Source organism: Lagenorhynchus albirostris, chromosome 16, assembly GCF_949774975.1.
Source record: "Lagenorhynchus albirostris chromosome 16, mLagAlb1.1, whole genome shotgun sequence".
NCBI classification, from domain to species: domain Eukaryota; kingdom Metazoa; phylum Chordata; class Mammalia; order Artiodactyla; family Delphinidae; genus Lagenorhynchus; species Lagenorhynchus albirostris.
This window is the reverse complement of record NC_083110.1, coordinates 59,909,144-59,929,553: the sequence shown is the minus strand read 5'-3', so window position 1 is coordinate 59,929,553 and position 20,410 is coordinate 59,909,144. Positions and strand designations below refer to the sequence as shown.

The 20,410-nt window shown below is 38.7% G+C and overlaps 1 protein-coding gene across 1 annotated transcript in view; it reads right to left on the bottom strand.

Annotated features, from left to right (window-relative positions):
- The window catches only part of CFAP58 (cilia and flagella associated protein 58), a 107,540-nt gene that overhangs the window by 56,961 nt on the left and 30,169 nt on the right, over positions 1–20,410 (bottom strand). Inside the window, exons 10-15 of the mRNA XM_060125770.1 lie at positions 20,222–20,383; positions 19,429–19,575; positions 13,295–13,435; positions 12,325–12,548; positions 9,773–9,884; positions 7,446–7,550 (exon numbers count right to left, since the gene is read on the bottom strand). Of these exons, the coding sequence (XP_059981753.1) occupies positions 7,446–7,550; positions 9,773–9,884; positions 12,325–12,548; positions 13,295–13,435; positions 19,429–19,575; positions 20,222–20,383 (891 nt within the window). The remainder of the gene's footprint in view (positions 1–7,445; positions 7,551–9,772; positions 9,885–12,324; positions 12,549–13,294; positions 13,436–19,428; positions 19,576–20,221; positions 20,384–20,410) is intronic.

Genomic DNA, 20,410 nt, shown 5'->3' with positions numbered 1-20,410 from the left:
AGGATATTAAACTTTGGTGACCTGGAAAAAAATGCTTTTTGGTTAATAATATTAACAATCATCACCATAATGTTAATGATAACTAAACACTCTGATCAACCTGTATGTGCACTTCCACTCAATTCTGTGGGTGGGTACTTATTGTCCCAGTTTATGGATGAGAAAACTACGGATTAGAATAAACAAGAAATTTCTGTTTATGGCATTATGGCATACTAAATAACCTGAAAACTAAAGTCCACAAAGCATTAGACTTGCTCAACAAAACAACACATCCTTTTAATCACAAAATGGAGTTTGCAAGTAGTTTGATCCTCAAATGTCAAAATCAAAGGGTGAACTGCGTATTAGAGCAGTAAATAGAAACTGCAGCTCTCCCTTGGGGGCTGACTGGGACAAATGGCTGGACTCGCTGAACAAGGGGCTTGGAGGTTAACGGCCATAAGAGGATAAAAGATGAGGTACTGAGCCTGCATGAAGTGGGTAGATAGTACTGAGACTCCTCCACATAAAGTTAGGAACTTAAAAGAGTTACAGCCTCAGTGTAAAGAGACAACAAAGAGAAATTCACCCACTGGGACAGGAAGACCACAAGGAAATCCAACTATCTCTCCTGAGTTCTGCATGGGGAAAAAAATGCCTACCCTGAGAATTTGTATCCATGGGTCTTCTATCATAAGAGTTTAGAGTTCTAATATACATCAACCAGGTAGTCTAGAAAGCCCCAAAATGAGAATTTAACATAAAATATTATCTTAAGCAAGTGATATCTCTTACAGCATCCAACAGAAACAAATGAAAGGACATACCCTTAACCTGGACCATTTCCAAGTTCCATAAATAAAGCCTTTCTGAAAATGAGTTCATAATCCAAAATCCAACACAAACGGAAAAAGTCCACCATGAATGAAAGTCAGCAGTCACAGTAAACAACAGGAAAGACCTCCAAGACCTTCAAATAATAGAACAATCAGATAAAGACTCTAAAATAAATGTTTCAATTAATTGAAGACATAAAGAAAGGAATAAAAACATAAAAGATCAAGACACTATCAACAAAGACCAGTCATATGTGAAAAAGAATCTCTAGAAAATAAAAATTAAATTATTGAAAATAAAATCTCGATGGATTGGCTATTAGCAGATAAGCACACCTCAAGAGAGACTTAGTGAACAAGAAGATAAAGCTGAGAAAATGTAACACAATAAATAAAGAGAAGAAAAATATCAAAGAGGTCAGTAGACAAGAAAAAAAGAATGGGACGAAGTCCAACATACATCTAATAAGAGTTCCAAAAGGAGTGAAAATAGAAAGATAAAGGAGAGATTATTCAAAGACACAGTGTTAAAAAAAGAGACAAAAGGCCCAAAATGCAGTCACTTGTGTTAAGCCCACATCAACAAACTGAGACTTAATGCCTAACCCAATTGCAATTTCAGCCTTTCCTAGAAATGTAATCTCAACTGGTCAGTTTGAAATTACCCAGTCAGCACTGGTCATTCCTGGTCAGTGAGGAAATCTGCCTGACAGACCCCTGCTGTACCCCAAAGGAAGGTGATCTTGCCTGAGACAACTCACTCTTTGCTAGTAACTTCCTTCTCCTGCCCCCTTCTGCCTATAAAAGTTTTCCATTTTGTACAGCTCTTTAGAGTTCCTTTCTAATTGCTAGATGGAATGTTGCCCAATTCATGAATTGTTGGAAAAATCCAATAATATCTTTAAAATTTACTCAGTTGAATTTTATTTTTTAACAACAGGAATCCTCAGATTCAGGAAACACAATGAGTCCTAAGCATAGTAATTAAAACTAAATTCATACCAAATGCATTGTGCTGAAATTCCAGAACATGAAGGACAAAGAGAAACTCTAACAATCAAACAAAGAAAGGGCAGGATACTTAAAAAGGAGCAATAATAATTAGACTGACAGTAGACTCCTCAATAGCATCATTAAAAGCTAACACAGAGGACTAACATCTTCAAAGTACAAGTAGAAAACAGGGTTTCAACTTAACCATTTACAAGTAAGGCCAAAATAAATACATTTTCAGACAAGCAAAAGAGAGTGTTAGTCATTGAAAAATTTGTCATTTTAAGAACTATGAAAGAATGCACTTCAAGAAGAAGGAGACGGAACCTAGAGGTAAGAAACTGGAGAGGTGAAGAAACAGAAAACAAAAGAACTGGTAAATATTCTGGTGAATCTGAATAAATAACTCATAGACTCTATAAAATACTGATGATGATGACTAATACTGGGAAGACTGTAGGAGGTAACTGGAGTTAAAACATTCCAAGTCCCTGCACTGTTTGCAAGAAGGATAAGGATATTGATCAACTTTACATTTGTTTAGACTTGATGTCAACTATGCATGTTAAATTTTTAAGGAAATCAGAGAGAGACAGAATTACACTGAGCAGTGGTACTATTCAGCAAAAATAAATAAATACACCAGGAAAAGGAGAATAGGGAGTAATGAGGAGAGAGAAGTGAGTGGTGGAGGGAAAAAGAGGGAATAAAGAAAACTCAGTCCAAGAGAAAGCAGGAACACACTATTTTTGAGCATTAAAAAAAAAAATCAGGGTAAATAGAAAATAAGAAGTAGAAATAACCCTAAAATTATCAATAAATATAAATAGACTAAACACACAAGTCAAAAAACAAAGATATCAGATTAGGTTTTTTTTTTATTACAAGAGACTCACTGAAATATAAGGACACCAAAAGTTTAAAAGTACAGAAAAATGATGCAAAAAAACCTGGCAAAGCTATATTAATATCACACAATTTTATAAGTAAAAGCATTAAGGATTAAGGAGAGTTCTTGCATAATATTAAAGGAACAATTCAACAGGAAGAAGTGTTAACTATAACCTTTTACTCACCTTGTGAACATAATCTAAAATGTACTTAAGGCCAAAAACTACAAGGAAAAATAGACAAATCTCCAAACATTTTTTTCTGTAATTAGGTAGACAAAAAAATTAGGAAACGTATAGATTTGGACAATGCAATTAACAAGGTTGGTCTGACGAACATCATACAGACTCCTGAATCTTGAACATTTGGAGAATACATATCTTTTTCAAGCACCTAGGCATTGGTTATAAAAACTGACTATCAGCAGAAGCAAGAAGAACTACAATTCTGCAGCCTGTGGAACAAAAACCACATTCACAGAAAGACAGACAAGATGAAAAGGCAGAGGGCTATGTACCAGATGAAGGAACAAGATAAAACCCCAGAAAAACAACTAAATGAAGTGGAGATAGGCAACCTTCCAGGAAAAGAATTCAGAATAATGATAGTGAAGATGATCCAGGACCTCGAAAAATGAATGGAGGCAAAGATCAAGAAGATGCAAGAAATGTTTAACAAAGATCTGGAAGGATTAAAGAACAAACAAACGGAGATGAACAACACAATAACTGAAATGAAAAATACACTAGAAGGAATCAATAGCAGAATAACTAAGGCAGAAGAACGGATAAGTGACCCAGAAGACAGAATGGTGGAATTCACTGCTGCGGAACAGAATAAAGAAAAAAGAATGAAAAGAAATGAAGACAGCCTAAGAAACCTCTGGGACAACATTAAACACAACAACATTCACATGATACAGGTCCCAGAAGGAGAAGAGAGAGAGAAAGGACCGGAGAAAATATTTGAAGAGATTATAGTCAAAAACTTCCCTAACATGGGAAAGGAAATAGCCACCCAAGTCCAGGAAGCTCAGAGAGTCCCATACAGGATAAACCCAAGGAGAAACACGCCAAGACACATAGTAATCAAATTGGCAAAAATTAAAGACAAAGAAAAATTATGGAAAGCAGCAAGGGAAAAACGAAAAATAACATACAAGGGAACTCCCATAAGGTTAACAGCTGATTTCTCAGCAGAAACTCTACAAGCCAGAAGGGAGTGGCATGATATACTTAAAGTGATGAAAGGGAAGAACCTACAACCAAGATTACTCTACCCGGCAAGGATTTCATTCAGATTCGATGGAGAAATCAAAAGCTTTACAGACAAGCAAAAGCTAAGAGAATTCAGCACCACCAAACCAGCTCTACAACAAATGCTAAAGGAACTTCTCTAAGTGGGAAACACAAGAGAAGAAAAGGACCTACAAAAACAAACCCAAAACAATTAAGAAAATGGTCATAGGAACATACATATAGATAATTACCTTAAATGTGAATGAATTAAATGCTCCAACCAAAAGACACAGGCTTGCTGAATGGACATAAAAACAAGACCCATATATATGCTGTCTACAAGAGACCCACTTCAGACCTAGGGACACATACAGACTGAAAGTGAGGGGATGGAAAAAGATATTCCATGCAAATGTAAGTCAAAAGATACCTGGAGTAGCAATACTCATATCAGATAAAATAGACTTTAAAATAAAGAATGTTATAAGAGACAAGGAAGGACACTACATAATGATCAAAGGATCAATCCAAGAAGAAGATATAACAATTATAAATATATATGCACCCAACATAGGAGCACCTCAATACATAAGGCAACTGCTAACAGCTATAAAAGAGGAAATCCACAGTAACACAATAATACTGGGGGACCTTAACACCTCACTTACACCAATGGACAGATCATCCAAACAGAAAATTAATAAAGAAACACAAGCTTTAAATGACACAACAGACCAGATAGAGTTTACTGATATTTATAGGACATTCCATCCAAAAACAGCAGATTACACTTTCTTCTCAAGTGCGCACGGAACATTCTCCAGGATAAGTCATATCTTGGGTCACAAATCAAGTCTCAGTAAATTTAAGAAAACTGAAATCATATCAAGCATCTTTTCTGACCACAGTGCTATGAGATTAGAAATCAATTACAGGGGAAAAAACGTAAAAAACACTAACACATGGAAGCTAAACAATATATTACTAAATAACCAAGAGATCACTGAAGAAATCAAAGAGGAAATCAAAAAATACCTAGAGACAAATGACAATGAAAACGCCACGATCCAAAACCTATGGGATGCAGCAAAAGCAGTTCTAAGAGGGAAGTTTAGAGCTATACAAGCCTACCTCAGGAAACAAGAAAAATCTCCAACAATCTAACCTTAAACCTAAAGGAACTAGAGAAAGAAGAACAAACAAAATCCAAAGTTAGCAGAAGGAAAGAAATCATAAATATCAGAGCAGAAATAAATGAAATAGAAACAAAGAAAACAATAGCAAAGATCAATAAAACTAAAAGCTGGTTAAAAAATAAATAAATAAAACTGACTATTTAGCTGGTCACAAAACAAGTCTCAAAGAATCAGTATAATACAGATCACAATGCAAAAAGTGAGAAATCAATAACTAAAAGATAACTTAAATACCTATATTTTTAGAAATTTAAATTTGTACTTTTAATTAACATAGGAGAAACAGTGGATATTTTTTAAGACTTACTCTCAAAATAGAAATAATTTTGAAAATAGAAAATATTTAGGACTAGATGAAAATGAAAATACCACATTTCAAAACCTGCGGGAAGAAATGAAAGTTTTTCAAGGACATTTTGTACTTGTAAATGCTTAGTTATATTAGAAAAGTAGGCTGAACATTAATGAGCTGAGCACCAACCTTAACCAGGTAGAAAAAGAACAGAATGAACCCAATGTATGGTTAATATTATGGGCTTTGGAATTAGAAATATAAGAATAATTGGTCATTTATTTGCCAAGCATAATGCTAAGCTCTTTCAATCCTCCTTTCAACATGCCTTTTATTTTTAACATTTTGCCAATTTTATTTCATCCGTCCTCCATCTCCATAACCATGTGTCTCTGATCCCTTCCCCCATTCTTCATTTCTTTGCTGGAAAATTCTAAAATAAACCCCAGACTATGTATCATTTCATCTGTAAATACTTCAATACATCTCTCTTATAAAAAGGCTTTTTCTTTTTACAAAACATAACCATAACACTCCTACTACACCTTATATAATCAACATTAATTTCTTAATTTCATCCAACACACATCCCATGTTCAGATTTCATTGACTGTAGAGAAAACAATGAACAGAGACACAGACCTTCCATGAGGCCAGCCACACGGAGGGCCCAGGCAAATGAGGGAGCTACTGTTGTTGGTACATGATAAACGGTGACCGAGGATATTGAGGTGTCATGCTTTCCCCGTGTGGGGATTGAACGAGAGTGATGAAACCTGAGACTATGACTGAGGGCAGCTAAAATGAAGGGGGATAAATGAATTCTTTTGGCACAATTACATGCTAGTTTCTGTGCTGCCTGTAGAGTGAAGCCATGCTCTTCCTTTCACTGAATTACTCAGTTTCATAGGGAGCTACTGAAGTTAAATGGTTACACTACTGGGAACAAGTAGCCTTATATTCTAGAATTCTCTACCAAGTGCTGGTTAATTTTATTACCGGGGAGAATCACAGGCTTTCCCCACACTGGAGTGCCCTCAGAAATCAGGGATATTGGCCAGGAGCAAAGTATAGGAGCTCTCTCCCCACATCTGGGGAGTTAGGACCCAGGCAGCCCAGGAGCATCTGTGTGAGTGCACGAAATAGGACAAGGTATGATGTCAAAGATGGAGATCCTGAGCCATTAGTCTTGCACACGCTTAATGTCCCAACATCCCTTTTCATAGGTTCTATATTGTCCCATAATACAGATCAAGAACCTCAGGTGCAGAGAAGTTAACCTCACACAGCTACAGATTGGCAGAGGCAGGATTCCAACCCAGGCCACCTAACACCAGAGCTTATATTCTTTATCGACACCAAACTCCTGAGGTTCATCATCCTCATCCGCTGATTGGGGATGACAACCCCCAACCCCAGAACTGTGAAGAGGAATTGAGACAAGGAGATAAAGCCACCAGCACAGTATCTGGCAAGATGATGATAATGGTGATGAAGGAAATGATGGTGGTGACAACTGGCACTTGCAAAGATACAGGCCCACAAGGCTGTTACCACTGTTAATTGCTCCAGAATAACTTACTGCATAAAATCCTCAAAAAGATACCTTTGCTTCCATTTCACTCTCACAAACCTTCAAGAGGACATTTGCGCTCTATGTGAAAGCTAGTTTTCAAAGTCAAAATCATGGCATTTCACATTATATGAAGATATGAAGAAAAGTATTTAAAAGAATCTAACGAATAAAACTGCAGAGCAGCGGGGAGCTCACATTACCCAATGCAGTAAGTGTAGCCTTGAACTTAATTTTCTAGAATTCTTGAAATATCAGTGATGGCAGCATAAAAGACCAATTAATCAGATTGTTTGTTCTCTGTGTGTGAGTCCCTGTTGCCATCTACAGTTAAAAATGGGGCATGCAACACTGCCAAATAACTAATTCTGAAAACACTGTCCTGGAGATGATGGTGCTAAGAAAATATACTTGTTCGATGAGTACAGACAATGGAAATGCTACCTGAAGGAGCAGCTCTTTTTCAACCACCTCTTCTGTCTTGCTGATGAGACGCTTCTGCAGGGTATGAATTTTCTGTATCAGCTCAAAGGTACTGGGGTCACTGGCCTACTCGAGGGGAGCAAAATAAAGCAGCTGAAATTATCAGTTTCAAAGCACTGAGGTCCCTATGTGTAAAATAATTATTGTTCTGTTAAAATCTATTGCAAAGATGTAGACCCAATACAGAAAGAATTAGAACCAAAAAAATAAATAAAAAGTACAACAGATGAGACAGTCATCAAAACAGACTGATGTTTGGCTCTAGTTAGCCAATAAATGGAAAGTGAGTATGTTTATTCCACCAGGGGAAATAATAACAACAGCGGCAATAATGGTAGCTCCTGGGCCAGATACCTGGTTCTCTGCCACCATCTGGACACTATGCTAAGTGTTTTTCATACATTATCAAATTTTAGTCACATGACAGCCCTACTAGACAGTATTATCTTCCCCTTTTACAGATAAGGCAACTGAGGCTCAGAGGAGGTCATTTACCCACACCGATAAAGGTCAGAGCTGGATTCAAGCCCAGATATGCCTGGCTCCAAAGCCTGGGCTTCTTAATTACTATGCTCTGAGGTTTTCCCTACCATCATTTCTGTTTCCATAGGAATGAGACAGGGTTCCCTAATTCATTCGTTTTCAGGATTCTCCTTTCATAATTGTCAACAAGAAGATTCATTACAGCCTATGATGGGGAAAGTTTCTAGGATGTGGACATCTGCTAATAATTGGCAGCAGAACAGGACCATGGCATTTAGCTCTCAAACGGCATTATCAATCCGTAAGGCTCTGATGCGCCTTCAATAGCTATCTGTGTACAATTCAAACAAGATCTACAGTTATATATTGATAATTTGTCCTCTAGACATTGAACCAAAGCTTTACTTTCAACTGTACTGACATTCTGAATTAATCTAGCAGCTAAATATTTTCAACTACCTCCCAGAGTCTCTTTTCTAATTTTTTTAATAGACATTGACATGGAATTGGAAACTTTAAAGATCTGCTTGAAAACACATGGAATAAACTAATGTGACAGTAAATGAATTTAAAATTTTCAGCTCCTTAGAAAAAGTATAGATACATGTATATGTATAACTGAATCACTTTGCTGTACACCTGAAACTAACACAACATTGTTAATCAACTGTACTCCAATTAAAAAAAAAAGTGCAACAATCAAAGCTACCACAAAAATAAATTAATTAAATTAAATTAAATTTTCAGCGCCACTTCCCCAAGCGCATCCATGTTATTGTTATTTAGTAAGCTACTCCACTCTTGGCATCTGAAGAGGAATAAATGAGGGTCCAAAAGAGGTGGGGGGAGATATTCCATTGACTATGACTTTGCTTAAGAAATACTAAGCAGTGCCAACCGATATCCATATTTTGGAAGTAGATTTGGCACACATTCACTTGGCAAGACTGGATGTCGTTAAAACTCAGGCCTCATGTTTACATAACAATTTATAATGCATTATCCTTAATGTTTTCTTCATTTAAAGGAAAAAGTGAAAATAGAAAACAAAAACCTACTTGGCTGTTTTTCCCCCTTGCCCTGCTCTTTCTTATATCACATACTTCTATTCTCCCAACACCCTAATTGTTCACTTAGTCAAAGCCCCTTCTGGCACCCACATTGCTGGGTACAACTAAAGGAGATGGGCATCTTTTTCTTGAATAAGCAGAGCTTGTCTGTTACTGTTATCTGCTGGTGGAAATGTCTATCAGGAGGTCATAAAATAAAATATGGGGTTTATTATCCATCACCTACCAATGGGACTTTGGCTGTGTTCCCAGATCCTAAAAGAAGGAGTTTGACTAATACAATGCTAGTTCTTTGAAAAGAGGGCAAGTTCACAAAAGCCCTATTTTCTTTGGGAAATAAAAGGGTGCAAAGGCCAATTGAAAGATGGCGAAGACGCTGGTAGCCAGCGCAGCTGAAGGCAATTAACCATCCAAGACAAACAGGTAGCCGCAAAATAGCTGGTTGACCAAACACTGCTTAAACAACAACAAAAAATAATAATAATCAATGTCAATTGGTGAGGCCAGTTCACAGCTTTCACTGGGTCTTCTTTAGGCAGAAAGGATTTTGTCCAAGACTTTTAAAAACAAAACCCAAATCTGGAACAATCCAATTTACATTTGATCTAGCCTTGGATTTTAGGTGACAATGGCATAGTATGAAATAAAAACATGCTTCTTATTGTGCTTTAGGTAAGAAGACAAGCAGGTTAGAAGGAGGTTTGGGGGTGGGAGGAAAGTTCCCCCAAATGTTACCTCGAGCTTTCTCCATCTGTGCACATTCATGGGGTTCTCCAGTTCCTCCTCCAGGGCTCGGCATCTTGTCCTCTCCTTCAGGAACTCCCTTTGCGTGTGAAAAAGCTCCTGCCTGAATAAGACAAACTTTCTTTTGCAAAGAAGTTCTCCACCCATTTGAATATCCTTTACGTGCCCACTACATCTTATACAAAAAGCTGGGATCAGAGAGACTTCAGGACCACTGAGACTAGCCTCCTAATCTGCGCAAGACACAGCTGATATCAATTCTTGCAGAGTGCAGACTTCAGCTTTAGCTTTACCAAAAAAAAAGTACCAGAGCTTCAGAATTATGATTCTGGATACCCAAGGAATTTTAGAAGTATATGGAAAGAAGAGGGAGGAGGTAAATTATGAGGATTTCAAAATATTGTTCAATGTGTCTAAACGTCTCCTACAGTAGCAGAAAACAAGCCACATTCCACCATGAGGTATGGCATCTGAATGCAAGAGACTGAGGCTCAGGTGAGAACCTGACATCAATTAGGGCAGTGCATCATCACCCTGATGGCATACTGGAATCACCTGGGGAACTTTAACAACATACCTTTGCCTGGACCCAACCCCCAAAGGGATTCTGCTTTAATTGGTCTAGCATGCAGCTTGGGTTTCATAGATTTTTTAAGTCCTGCTGGTAATTCTAATGTGTAGCCAGCATTGAAAAACACCAAATTAGAAGTGATCTTTTCTCTCATGTTCCGCAACTACACAGATGGCTGAAAAAGTCCTGAAGAACTAGCTCTGCCTCAAACATACTTCTAAAATCTGTAGGAATCTCTAGTTAATAGGTAACGTGCTACAGCCATCCACAGTATCCAGTGAGCTGGCTGCCACCCTATTGAAAGAGAAGCTCTGCTGGGAGGTGGAGAAGAGGCAAGCACTCGTGTTGACACGGGCAAGAGGATATTATTATCTGTCCTCATCTGCTGCGTGTGCGCAGATTACTAATACTAAGCCATCTCTTTTACTTAATTGCTTCATTTAAACCAATAATACAACTTCCCCTCATTAGCAAGACAAACCATTAGAATTAACTGCATAATGTTCACTCAACAGGGAGCTCAAGCTGCTTAGAATTAAAACCATATTTTTAACACTACGATTTTCTAGAGTGTCATCAGTAGCGAAGGGCAAGTTAGCTACTATTATTAATGGCTTCCTTTGTACCAGACTCTGTGCTAGGCATATTACGTTCCTTTTCGTGTTTAATTTTAACTGCAAGCCTTAAGCTCAGATAAGTGATTTGCCCAAGGTCACACAGCTTGTAGGTGACAAGTCTGAGATTGGAATTCATGCCTGCTTGCCTCCAATATTTTTATTGTCTTCCCATTATAAAGAAAGGTAAAATCTATTATCAACAAACCAGCAATGTTGACTGAGAATGGGTAGAATTTGGTCCTTTGCGTATATAATAAAAATAACACATGGCTGGCAAGTTTAGTGATGGTCCTGGAGATCATTCAATAGCTACTTAGAATGAACCCATTTGTCTCCAAAATGTCAATGGTAGCATCTCTGGATAGTAAACTTATGAGAGATTTTCTAATCGCATCTTCATAAATTTTCTGCATGCCCCATGTTTTTTACAATGTATCTGTACTACTTTCATCGTCTGAAATATGAGCAACTCTTTAAAAGAAAAAATAGGTATTGATCTATCCAAGATGGCGGCAACTTCCCTTGCTCTTCCTGAACATATTCACTGCATTTAAATACCAAAACTATCTAATTCAATTAATTTAAGAAGTAGATCCAAACTGTGTCCTTGTCCCAAGGTGGGCAAGGATACTGTTCATCTACAAGTCTGTGGAGAATAAGATAGCTACTGTGAAAACACCAGACCTATTATGTGGTTTCCTGCAATTGCCTATATGGAATATGGTGATGTTTTCCCAAAGGGAAAGTAGATCTTGTATACTGTAAGATTTAAAGCAAAGGGAAGGCACACTAAGCTCAAATGAAAGCCGCAGAAGATAAATCAAGAGTGAGATGTAAAATCTGGCCACCTTCTAAGGAAACACAGTTTTCAAACAGTGTAAAATTAAATTTTCCCCTCTTTTCATTCTGCATGTAATTCCAAGAAAAAGACGTGCAGACGTTACCAGGATTCAATTTAAATATTGATGCTCCATTTCTTGCATACTGCCTTATTAAAGAAATGCTAAAAATCTCACTGGGGGAATTTTTTTCTGAGTTGTAACTAATTTGTGGTTATGATTTGACTTGAAATTTCTTTTTCTAAATCCAGAATAAAGTTTTCAAAAAATCCTTTTGCACTTGCTTATGTTCCCCTGAAAGGAAACCAGTTCATTTTTTGTGACATAGAATGGGCACGATATAGATTCTGGATTATGGAAAAGTTGTTCTCATTATCTGCTAATCATTTCAACATAAAATAATTATTTTATGCTACTTGATAAAGACCTTCAATGACCAACAGGAGGAACACAAGGTCATTTCAGGAGCTCCCCACAGAGTGCTGTGTGCTCAGCTCCCAGGGGGTCTTCTATTACCTGAGTTCGTCAACATTAGCCACACTCCTGGCAAGAATCCCCTTTTCCCAGCGAAGCTTCTTGATCTCAAGTTTGAGGATTCTCATGTCCTCCAACCTCTGGTTGTACTGGCTCTCGCCTTTATTCAGCACGGACTGCTGGATCTTGATCTTCTCGTAGAGCAAAGCCAACTCATCATTGCGCCGGACTAGCTGTGACCCAAGGATATCTCTCTCGCTGATGACCTAGAAAGGTAGGGAAGGGCACGGCCACCAGGGGACAAAAAGTCCCACGTTTCATCATGGCAGCAGCATTCAGTCTGTCAATGAACACCCATCCAATGGCCACATGTGCTAGGCACCCAGTGGGTGAGGCCCTGGAAATAGTCTGCTAGACAACCAACACTGGACTCCTCCCATGACAGTTGGTAGCCTTGTTGGAAAGAGTACAACAAATAACCCATAATAATAATAATACAATAATCCTTGGCCCATGCCTGTTTGCTTGGTTGGTTTTCTCCAACACATTATAAGTGTTTAAATTTGAATGCCTTTAGGGTGAGCTAACTCTTGCCAAGTTCTACTATTCCTTACTGTCTTGCATTAGCCAATGTCTCTTTTTCTTAACCTGCCAGATCTCTGAAAGCATTTAAGTTTCTAACCTCCAAATTATGTAATTATTCATTGTAATTATACACGGGCAATTATATTATGCTGGAATGTAAGCTCCCTGAGGACAGGGCCCTTATTTTCTTGTTGGTCAGCGTATTCCCCAGAGCCTAGAGGAGTGGCTGACACATAGTAAGTGCTCATAAATAGGAGGTGAATAAATGAATATTTCATAATTAATCAACAGAAGGTGGGCCTCTGGGGCTGTTCTTCTGATAGACTGAAGGGAAGAGCTTAGAAAAGAATGAGGCTTTGTGAAGAGTTGCATCAAACAGTTGTGTCTGCTGATAAGGTCTGCAGGTCTGGTGAGGAGATGTTCTTACCTGGTCTAACTCCTTCTTCTGTCTCAGCCTCTCCCCATCAGCCTCGGCAATGATTCGCAGGAGTTTTCTCTCTTCGGCTTCCTGCTTTTCAATGAAGTGTTTGGTCTCCAATGCTTGTTGTCTCAGCTTCTGCAGCTCAGCCTGACAAAGAGTGAAAGACCAATTTCGCTCTGTAACAGCACAAACCAGGACGGCAGGGCCCAGATTTAGATGGACAGTGTGCTTCTTATACTTCCCTGTGATGTTTCATTTAGCATGGTTTGATCATCCTCACAAGCAAAGCAAGCTTCATACACACACACACACACACACACACACACACACACAGCCTGTAAACAAACAACAGTGCACATTAAGGTGATCATGTTTTATTCTATGAGTTGTGCCCTTGAGGGATTTCCATCATTTTTCTATGTAAGTATAGCAGGGACCTCATTGGTATTCAGCAGCAGTTCTCCTACCAGCTAAACATGGGGAAAATTCACAAATAGTACAGAGAAGGATGTGGGGAGCAGCATGGTGGGGGGTTGGGTGAGGGCAGCTCTGTATGTACCAGCTCCTATAACAGTCCTAACACCACCAGCATATCAACTGCAGAGATAAAGCCTATTACAAGCAACACTTAAATTAATAAAGATAGCAACCAAGGGTCTATCATATAAAACATCTTGATGGAACAGAAGAGATGTTATAGTATAAAAAGATATATAGATCTTACTCTTAAGACGATTACAATCTAGATGAGAAGATAAGATATATGAGTATTATGCAAATATTAACAAGTCCAGGCAATAATGTTCCAGGATCTGTATTATCACACAGACAGTGAATTGATGCTACAGGAGGTCAGAGGACTGCAGTTGTTAGCAAGGCTTTCTGGGAGAACTCAGATCTTGAGGCTCCTGAGGCTACATGGAAATCCTAAGAGTGATGGGGAAAGCATGCTATGAACTGGTAATTTTCAGAAGGAAAATTCCCCTCATCAAAGGACACATTTGCTTCAATTCCACAAGTGTATTTGTGGCTTACAATATCCCTGGCATGATATTAGGTATTTTGCCTCAGTACTCTTATCCCCATTTCACAAATGCAATTACAGAGACAAAGAAAAACAAATCAACTTGACCAAGGTCACACAGCTAATAAGTAGCAGAGTTGAAATTCCATCCTAGATCTTTTGATTCCAAAGCTTTTGCCCCCTTTGCTATACCACACAATAGTTCCAAGTCAAATACAGAAAAATGAGTAAGACATGAGGGATTCGCCACCCATCGAAGATGACAAATATAACCAACTACACTACGGTGTGGAAATGCTCTCTACTGTGTGAAGAAGGACATGGGAGAACAGGAAAGAGTTCATATTTCTTCCTGGGGTTTAGAGGGAAAAATCAGTCAGGGTTTTCGCAGTTGACAGTTATTTCTAAAATGGAGAGGTATGTGCTGGGGAGAGAGCAGTCAATGGTCAGGCTTGTGTGAACAAAGGCATGTAAACTATAAAGTACCTGGTGTGTTGACCAGACAGCAGAGCATCCAATGTGGCTGAGTTAGAGTATTAGGTAGGGAATAGCAGGAGGTAAGGCTGGTAAAACAGCTGAGCCAACCTGAGAAGGGCCCTGTATGCCATGTACTGTGGACAGTATGCAATGGGGAGCCACAAAGTTAATCATATTAAAGGAAAGAAGAATAAGTCTTCGAGAGCTTCCAAGCCCACACAGGAAGGACAGGTGGTATCACAACCAGGTCAACACAAGAAGGAAAAATGCAGGAAGAATTCTGCTTTCACCCATGCCTGAAATCACAAGGGAGATGACAAGACAATATTAAGGCTCCAACTTTTTGGACTTCCCTGGTGGTCCAGTGGCTAAGACTCCACGCTCCCAGTGCAAGGGATCTGGGCTCAATCCCTGGTCTAGGAACTAGATCCCACATGCCGCAACTAAGAGTTTGCATGCTGCAACTAAAGATCTCACATGCCATAACTAAAAGATCCCATGTGCCACAACTAAGACCTGGCACAGCCAAATAAATAAATATTTTTTTTAAAAAAAAAGGCTCCAACTTTTCAATGGCCTGCAGGTCAACAAGTGAAAATGAAAAAGTAATAATTTTCTCCTTCAAGAATGTATTGGGTCCCCCACCTCCATCCACCCAGAAATGTCATTGGGATGATAGAACACCAAATATTTGCCAAGTGAGTGCCTGCGAACCAACCCAACTCTAGTTGCAGCCTGCCTCTAATCCATGAAGACCAAGAGTCATTAATTCCATAGCTCAGACTTATCCAAACAGTACAAGATACTATGCACCTAGCAAAAGACCTGTAATGTCACAAACGAAATGCAGCTAGCTACTATAAAACCCAGAGTTTCCTTTATGACGTTTTGTTTGTTCATTCATGAAATATATTTTGGTCCAGGGATAAGCAAAAGGAAATACTTAGTGAGAAAAGATCTGGTCTAGTATTTACCACTTTGGGGGATTGCCTGTTAGGAAAGAGAGTGAAGAACCAGCCTTTCTACTTCTATAATCATTTAAGGTGACAGCAAAGACAGCAATAAAATACCCGTTTGGCTCATGCTCTCTTTAATAAAACTTTTATTTTCCCAGATGTGTGACATTCACTTCCCTGTTCCTAAGTGCCGAGAGCTGATCAGAATCCATCAGCAGAACAAAATGAAATGGCTGTTATATTAAAATGCAATCAATGGTGTGTAAAAGTATCTGTCTGAAATGTAAAACCATTCATGTGTTTGGCATTGCTGGGTGTTTTTTCCATAATATATCAAAATTCTGAGTGGTCTCCTTATGTCATAAATTTATGGGCTGTAAACAAGATGCGCCATTAGACGTTGGCAGCAAATGTTAACATCAACAAAATACCTTAGGTCTAATGCATTTAGCAGCTGTAACTCTGAGCTGTCTCATCCAGGAAAGATGGTAACAACTACTGTGCACACAAAAGCTCATCAAGTAATGTTCTAGGTGGGACCCAAGGTATGAAGTTGTAATACAATGGCAGGACACACTCTTTAGTCACTGCCTCTACAATTTTACAGTTTTGTGACAGGTGTTTACAGAATATATATCATCCAATCTTGCTGCAGGCATAAGTCATATCTCAAGAATCATACTTGAGGGAGTTTCACCCATTCATACAGGATCCCAACATTCACTGGGTTTCACAGAAACCATCTGTTTATTTCTAGCAGAACAAATAGGACCACCTAAAGTCTTCTGGCCATGAGAATAATTAGGCTTTCTCTCTGTCTCCCCCACTCGCCTCCGACAGTTCCCATCCGTGTCACTCTAGAGAGTCGACTAAGTACAAGGATATGGTGCCCTGAAGCCAGTTGCTAATGTGATGCTGAGCTCTGGACATAGAGAATTTGCTGCTGAATTATTCACCAAGAGTCAAAGTGCTGTCAGATTGACGTGGGATGATTGGGAGGTGACAAACAGAATCGAGAGCTTGTTAGAACTGGAAGGCAGACACTCCACATGAGACGGCCCCTTTAGTGCTGATGAAACAAGACGGGGACACAATGGGCAGATGAACGCAGATGCAGCAACATCTACAAAGATCTACTGACATTCTGTCATAACCATCATGTGCTGACAATGTCTAGAATCCTGAGGAGTCAGGAGAGCCTGGTAGCAACTGAAAAGGAAAAAGAAACATGGAAGAAGCAAGACTTTTCTTTTGTGGGGGGTGAATGAGGATGGGGATGACCTATTACGGACGATTGTCTGTCGAGTTGGAGAAGCAGTAAATTGGGTTGTCCTGTCAAAAGGCATCTCATGGTCTACCAAACAGGCTAGGGCTTGCCCTTCCGGGAGGGATTATGTAGCCACATAGCTTTGTAGAACTCATAATAATAAACTACATGTCTCTCATGGAGCAAAGTTACTAGAAAATCTGCCCTCCCCTCCAGGGTTTTGGTTCGCGAACCTCAGATGATTGAAATCCAGAGACCTCTGTAAACGTGATTCATCTTTGAGGCTAAAAAAGTCAAGAGGCTAAATGAAACTCAACGTTCAAGCTGTCACATTTTTCTAAAGAATGTCAAATGGGCTTAATGATAGGCCAAAATTATCCAGTCAAAGCACCACTGCAAGTTCCCCTTGGATAACCTCAAATAATAAATCAAGGAGGCAGCCTTTTTCTGTTCCTAATTCTTGCCTTAATGGGAAAACCTGAGGAAAAGGCATCCTAGTTTCACAGCAAGTCCAAAGCAACCATCTTCCTATAATCGATGACCCAAAGCTATCCAGACCTAGGATTCCTCATTTAGAGCAGACTCTCTAGAGCAGAAGCCCTTTAATCATCTCTCTTATTCACAAGCTGCCAACTCTGCTGGCCCAGGACCAAAAAACAGGACCCTATTATCCTTTATTTTATTATGATGCTTCTTTGGAGCTATGTGTGTAGATGTCTAATGATGGAGAGTGTAATTGAAACCAATATTAACCAAAGTCAAACTAAGGAATCAGGAGTAATTGCTTTTTTGCATAGGACATTACTTATTCTAAAGCAGGATTTTGTCTACCTTGGACCCCATTATGCAGCAATAGTTAATCTTTTGAGAAGAGCATTACTTGGGAAAGTAAGAGATGAGGATCAATGTCATCCTCTGAAACGAAGAGATGATGTACCAAGTCAAGTTACACTGAAGCCTTGCTAACGTGGGTCCATGAGGCCCGTGGGTGAAGCAACGTTTACAATAAGATTCTTCTGATTCAGCCCATAATAAATAAACCCCATCCCACTATAGACTCCAGAGTGGTATAGAAACATACTACCTTCTATAAAACTGTTTTCAAACAAGGAAAATAAGGACAAAGACACAGGGTATTTTCAAATTTTAGAAAATATATTTATGTTTCTTTATATGTAAATAAACTTTAGTACAGAATTTTCTGTTTTTTTCTGTCATGAACTAGAGTGGGGAGATGACAGTTTTAGGTAAATAAATCAATTAACATATCTCTATTGTAAAGGCACTTTTGTTACATTTTAATCTTTCTCAAACCTCACGTATCTTAATTTAATGTAGTAGTTCTGTTTCCATGAAGACCTATCATTAAGTTGACAAAACCTATTATTAAACTGAGAGTGCATAGGTCAATCTATGGCATCATGGAATCAAGGAAATTTGGCATTAAACCTGTCCAACACGAGATACACGTTTTCAAGATAGGAACTATCTCTGAAGTTAATTATATGCAGAAACTGAGGTAACCAGTCTCATTGTTTGTAGAAAGTTCCTGCAAGTGGCTCATAAACATATGCAAAAAATAAAAGTGGCATTATTCTCTTAGAAGTTCCTTTTTTAATTCTTTGGTCAAATGGATTAGAAGGGAAATCTACTGGATTTGATAGGAAAAGGAAAATACATTAGGTTTAGTGAATGTGTACAGTAAAACATTTAGTTCAAGGATTTGATATGGTATAATTATTTGGCATGTATTTTGGGGAAGAGTCTTTATATTATATTAGTAGACATAGAATGTTCTAAATTAGTAGATTTAAAAGTATATATCTTAGTAATACGTGTGAAAACAAAGGTGATTCCCTAGAGGAGTGGCTGCAAAGTTCTTAGATTCACAGAAGTAAGGTGAACAATGAACCTAGTTGAGGGCAAATCAAGTGAGGACAAAGCTTGACACCTGGTAGTTAATGATGCTGAGGGCAGCAAAGGCACATGCACATGAAGTAAACAAGGATTAGGACAGAGGGACAAAGGGTCCTGCCAGCATTGCCTTATAGAAGCCCCAGGGAGGAGTTTGGGAGGGTTGAGTACAGGCAAAGTGCTGGACTTGGGCTGTAAATGCAAAGAGATTGTGGTCAGCCTGAAAGTTCCAGGACTTCCTGGGACCTGCTAAGTTCTCTTGCACTGATGCCATGATAGCCATCACAGGTAAACTAGGTGCTCTGCATCTGCACCGGCCCCTCCCCATTCTACCTGAGAGCACTCCTCTAGGGAAGACTGACCTGGAGGTGGTGGAGGTCATCCTCCAGGTGCTTTGGTTGTTTTTCCTGCCCCCTTACTCCCCTCCATGAGCATGGAGCCTGGCCCCAATAGGTCCAATCGATTGACTATTGGTTCATTGCTTTTATTATAAGGTGTGTACCTTCAACGTTTCCTTCTCCTTTTCTATGTGCTGTTGTTCCAGATGTAGCTTCGCAAGTGCTGACTCCTTGGCTGAGATTTCTTCTTTCAATTGATCTACCTGATGAGTCATAATCTTTAATTTTCTATTCATTTCCATTATTTCATCCTAACAGAATAAAAGGAGAAATGTTTGAAAGTGAATTAAATAGACATCACCATGCCTATGGAAGTTCAAAACACATTCAAGAGCTTTTAAGGGAGACTCACTCAAAACAATGGTCTCAACTGGGCTATTCCTTTGTATCTTGTGCCCATCAACCTCAAAGTACTTTATAGCATTAACTCTCCAAATATTCTCATGAGATAAAGTATACATAATGAATATGTCATACACACACACACACACACACACACACACACTTTATTCTTCACTGTACAAGAGAGGAATTGGAATCACAACAAGCATTTTTAACTAAAAGATTACAAAGCAAAGCTCTGCAATTAAATGACAAGTGTATACTGCTCCCCTCTGAGTCATGGTAGCTATTAGCAGTTTTAAAAATTAGAAAGAGGAGAATGGCAATTCTACATAATAATTAAAACCAGCACCATGATCTTCACATCCAATCAAGTTTCGTTATTTCCATTTCAAACAATCTGACAGTTCTGCATAAACTGATCTTCTCTTTCAGGTGAATTCCACGATATTTCTTTCTGCATCTATTTTAAATCCTGCCATTAGGATAACAGAAACTGCTTTAAACCCAGGATGGGGAAGAATCAAAATGTAAAGACATAAATATATTCTTTACCTGAGCTTCAACCAGATTTTTGCTATACAGATTCCTGTCTGACCGCACAACTTCATACAGGTTCTGTTGCTGTTTTAATTTAGTCTCTGATTCAGCGATTTTTTTCCTGTAGTCAAAAATCTGCATTTCACGGACTTTTATGCCTTCCATGTTCATGAGGACCTGGAGGAGAAAGAAGTAATAAAGATG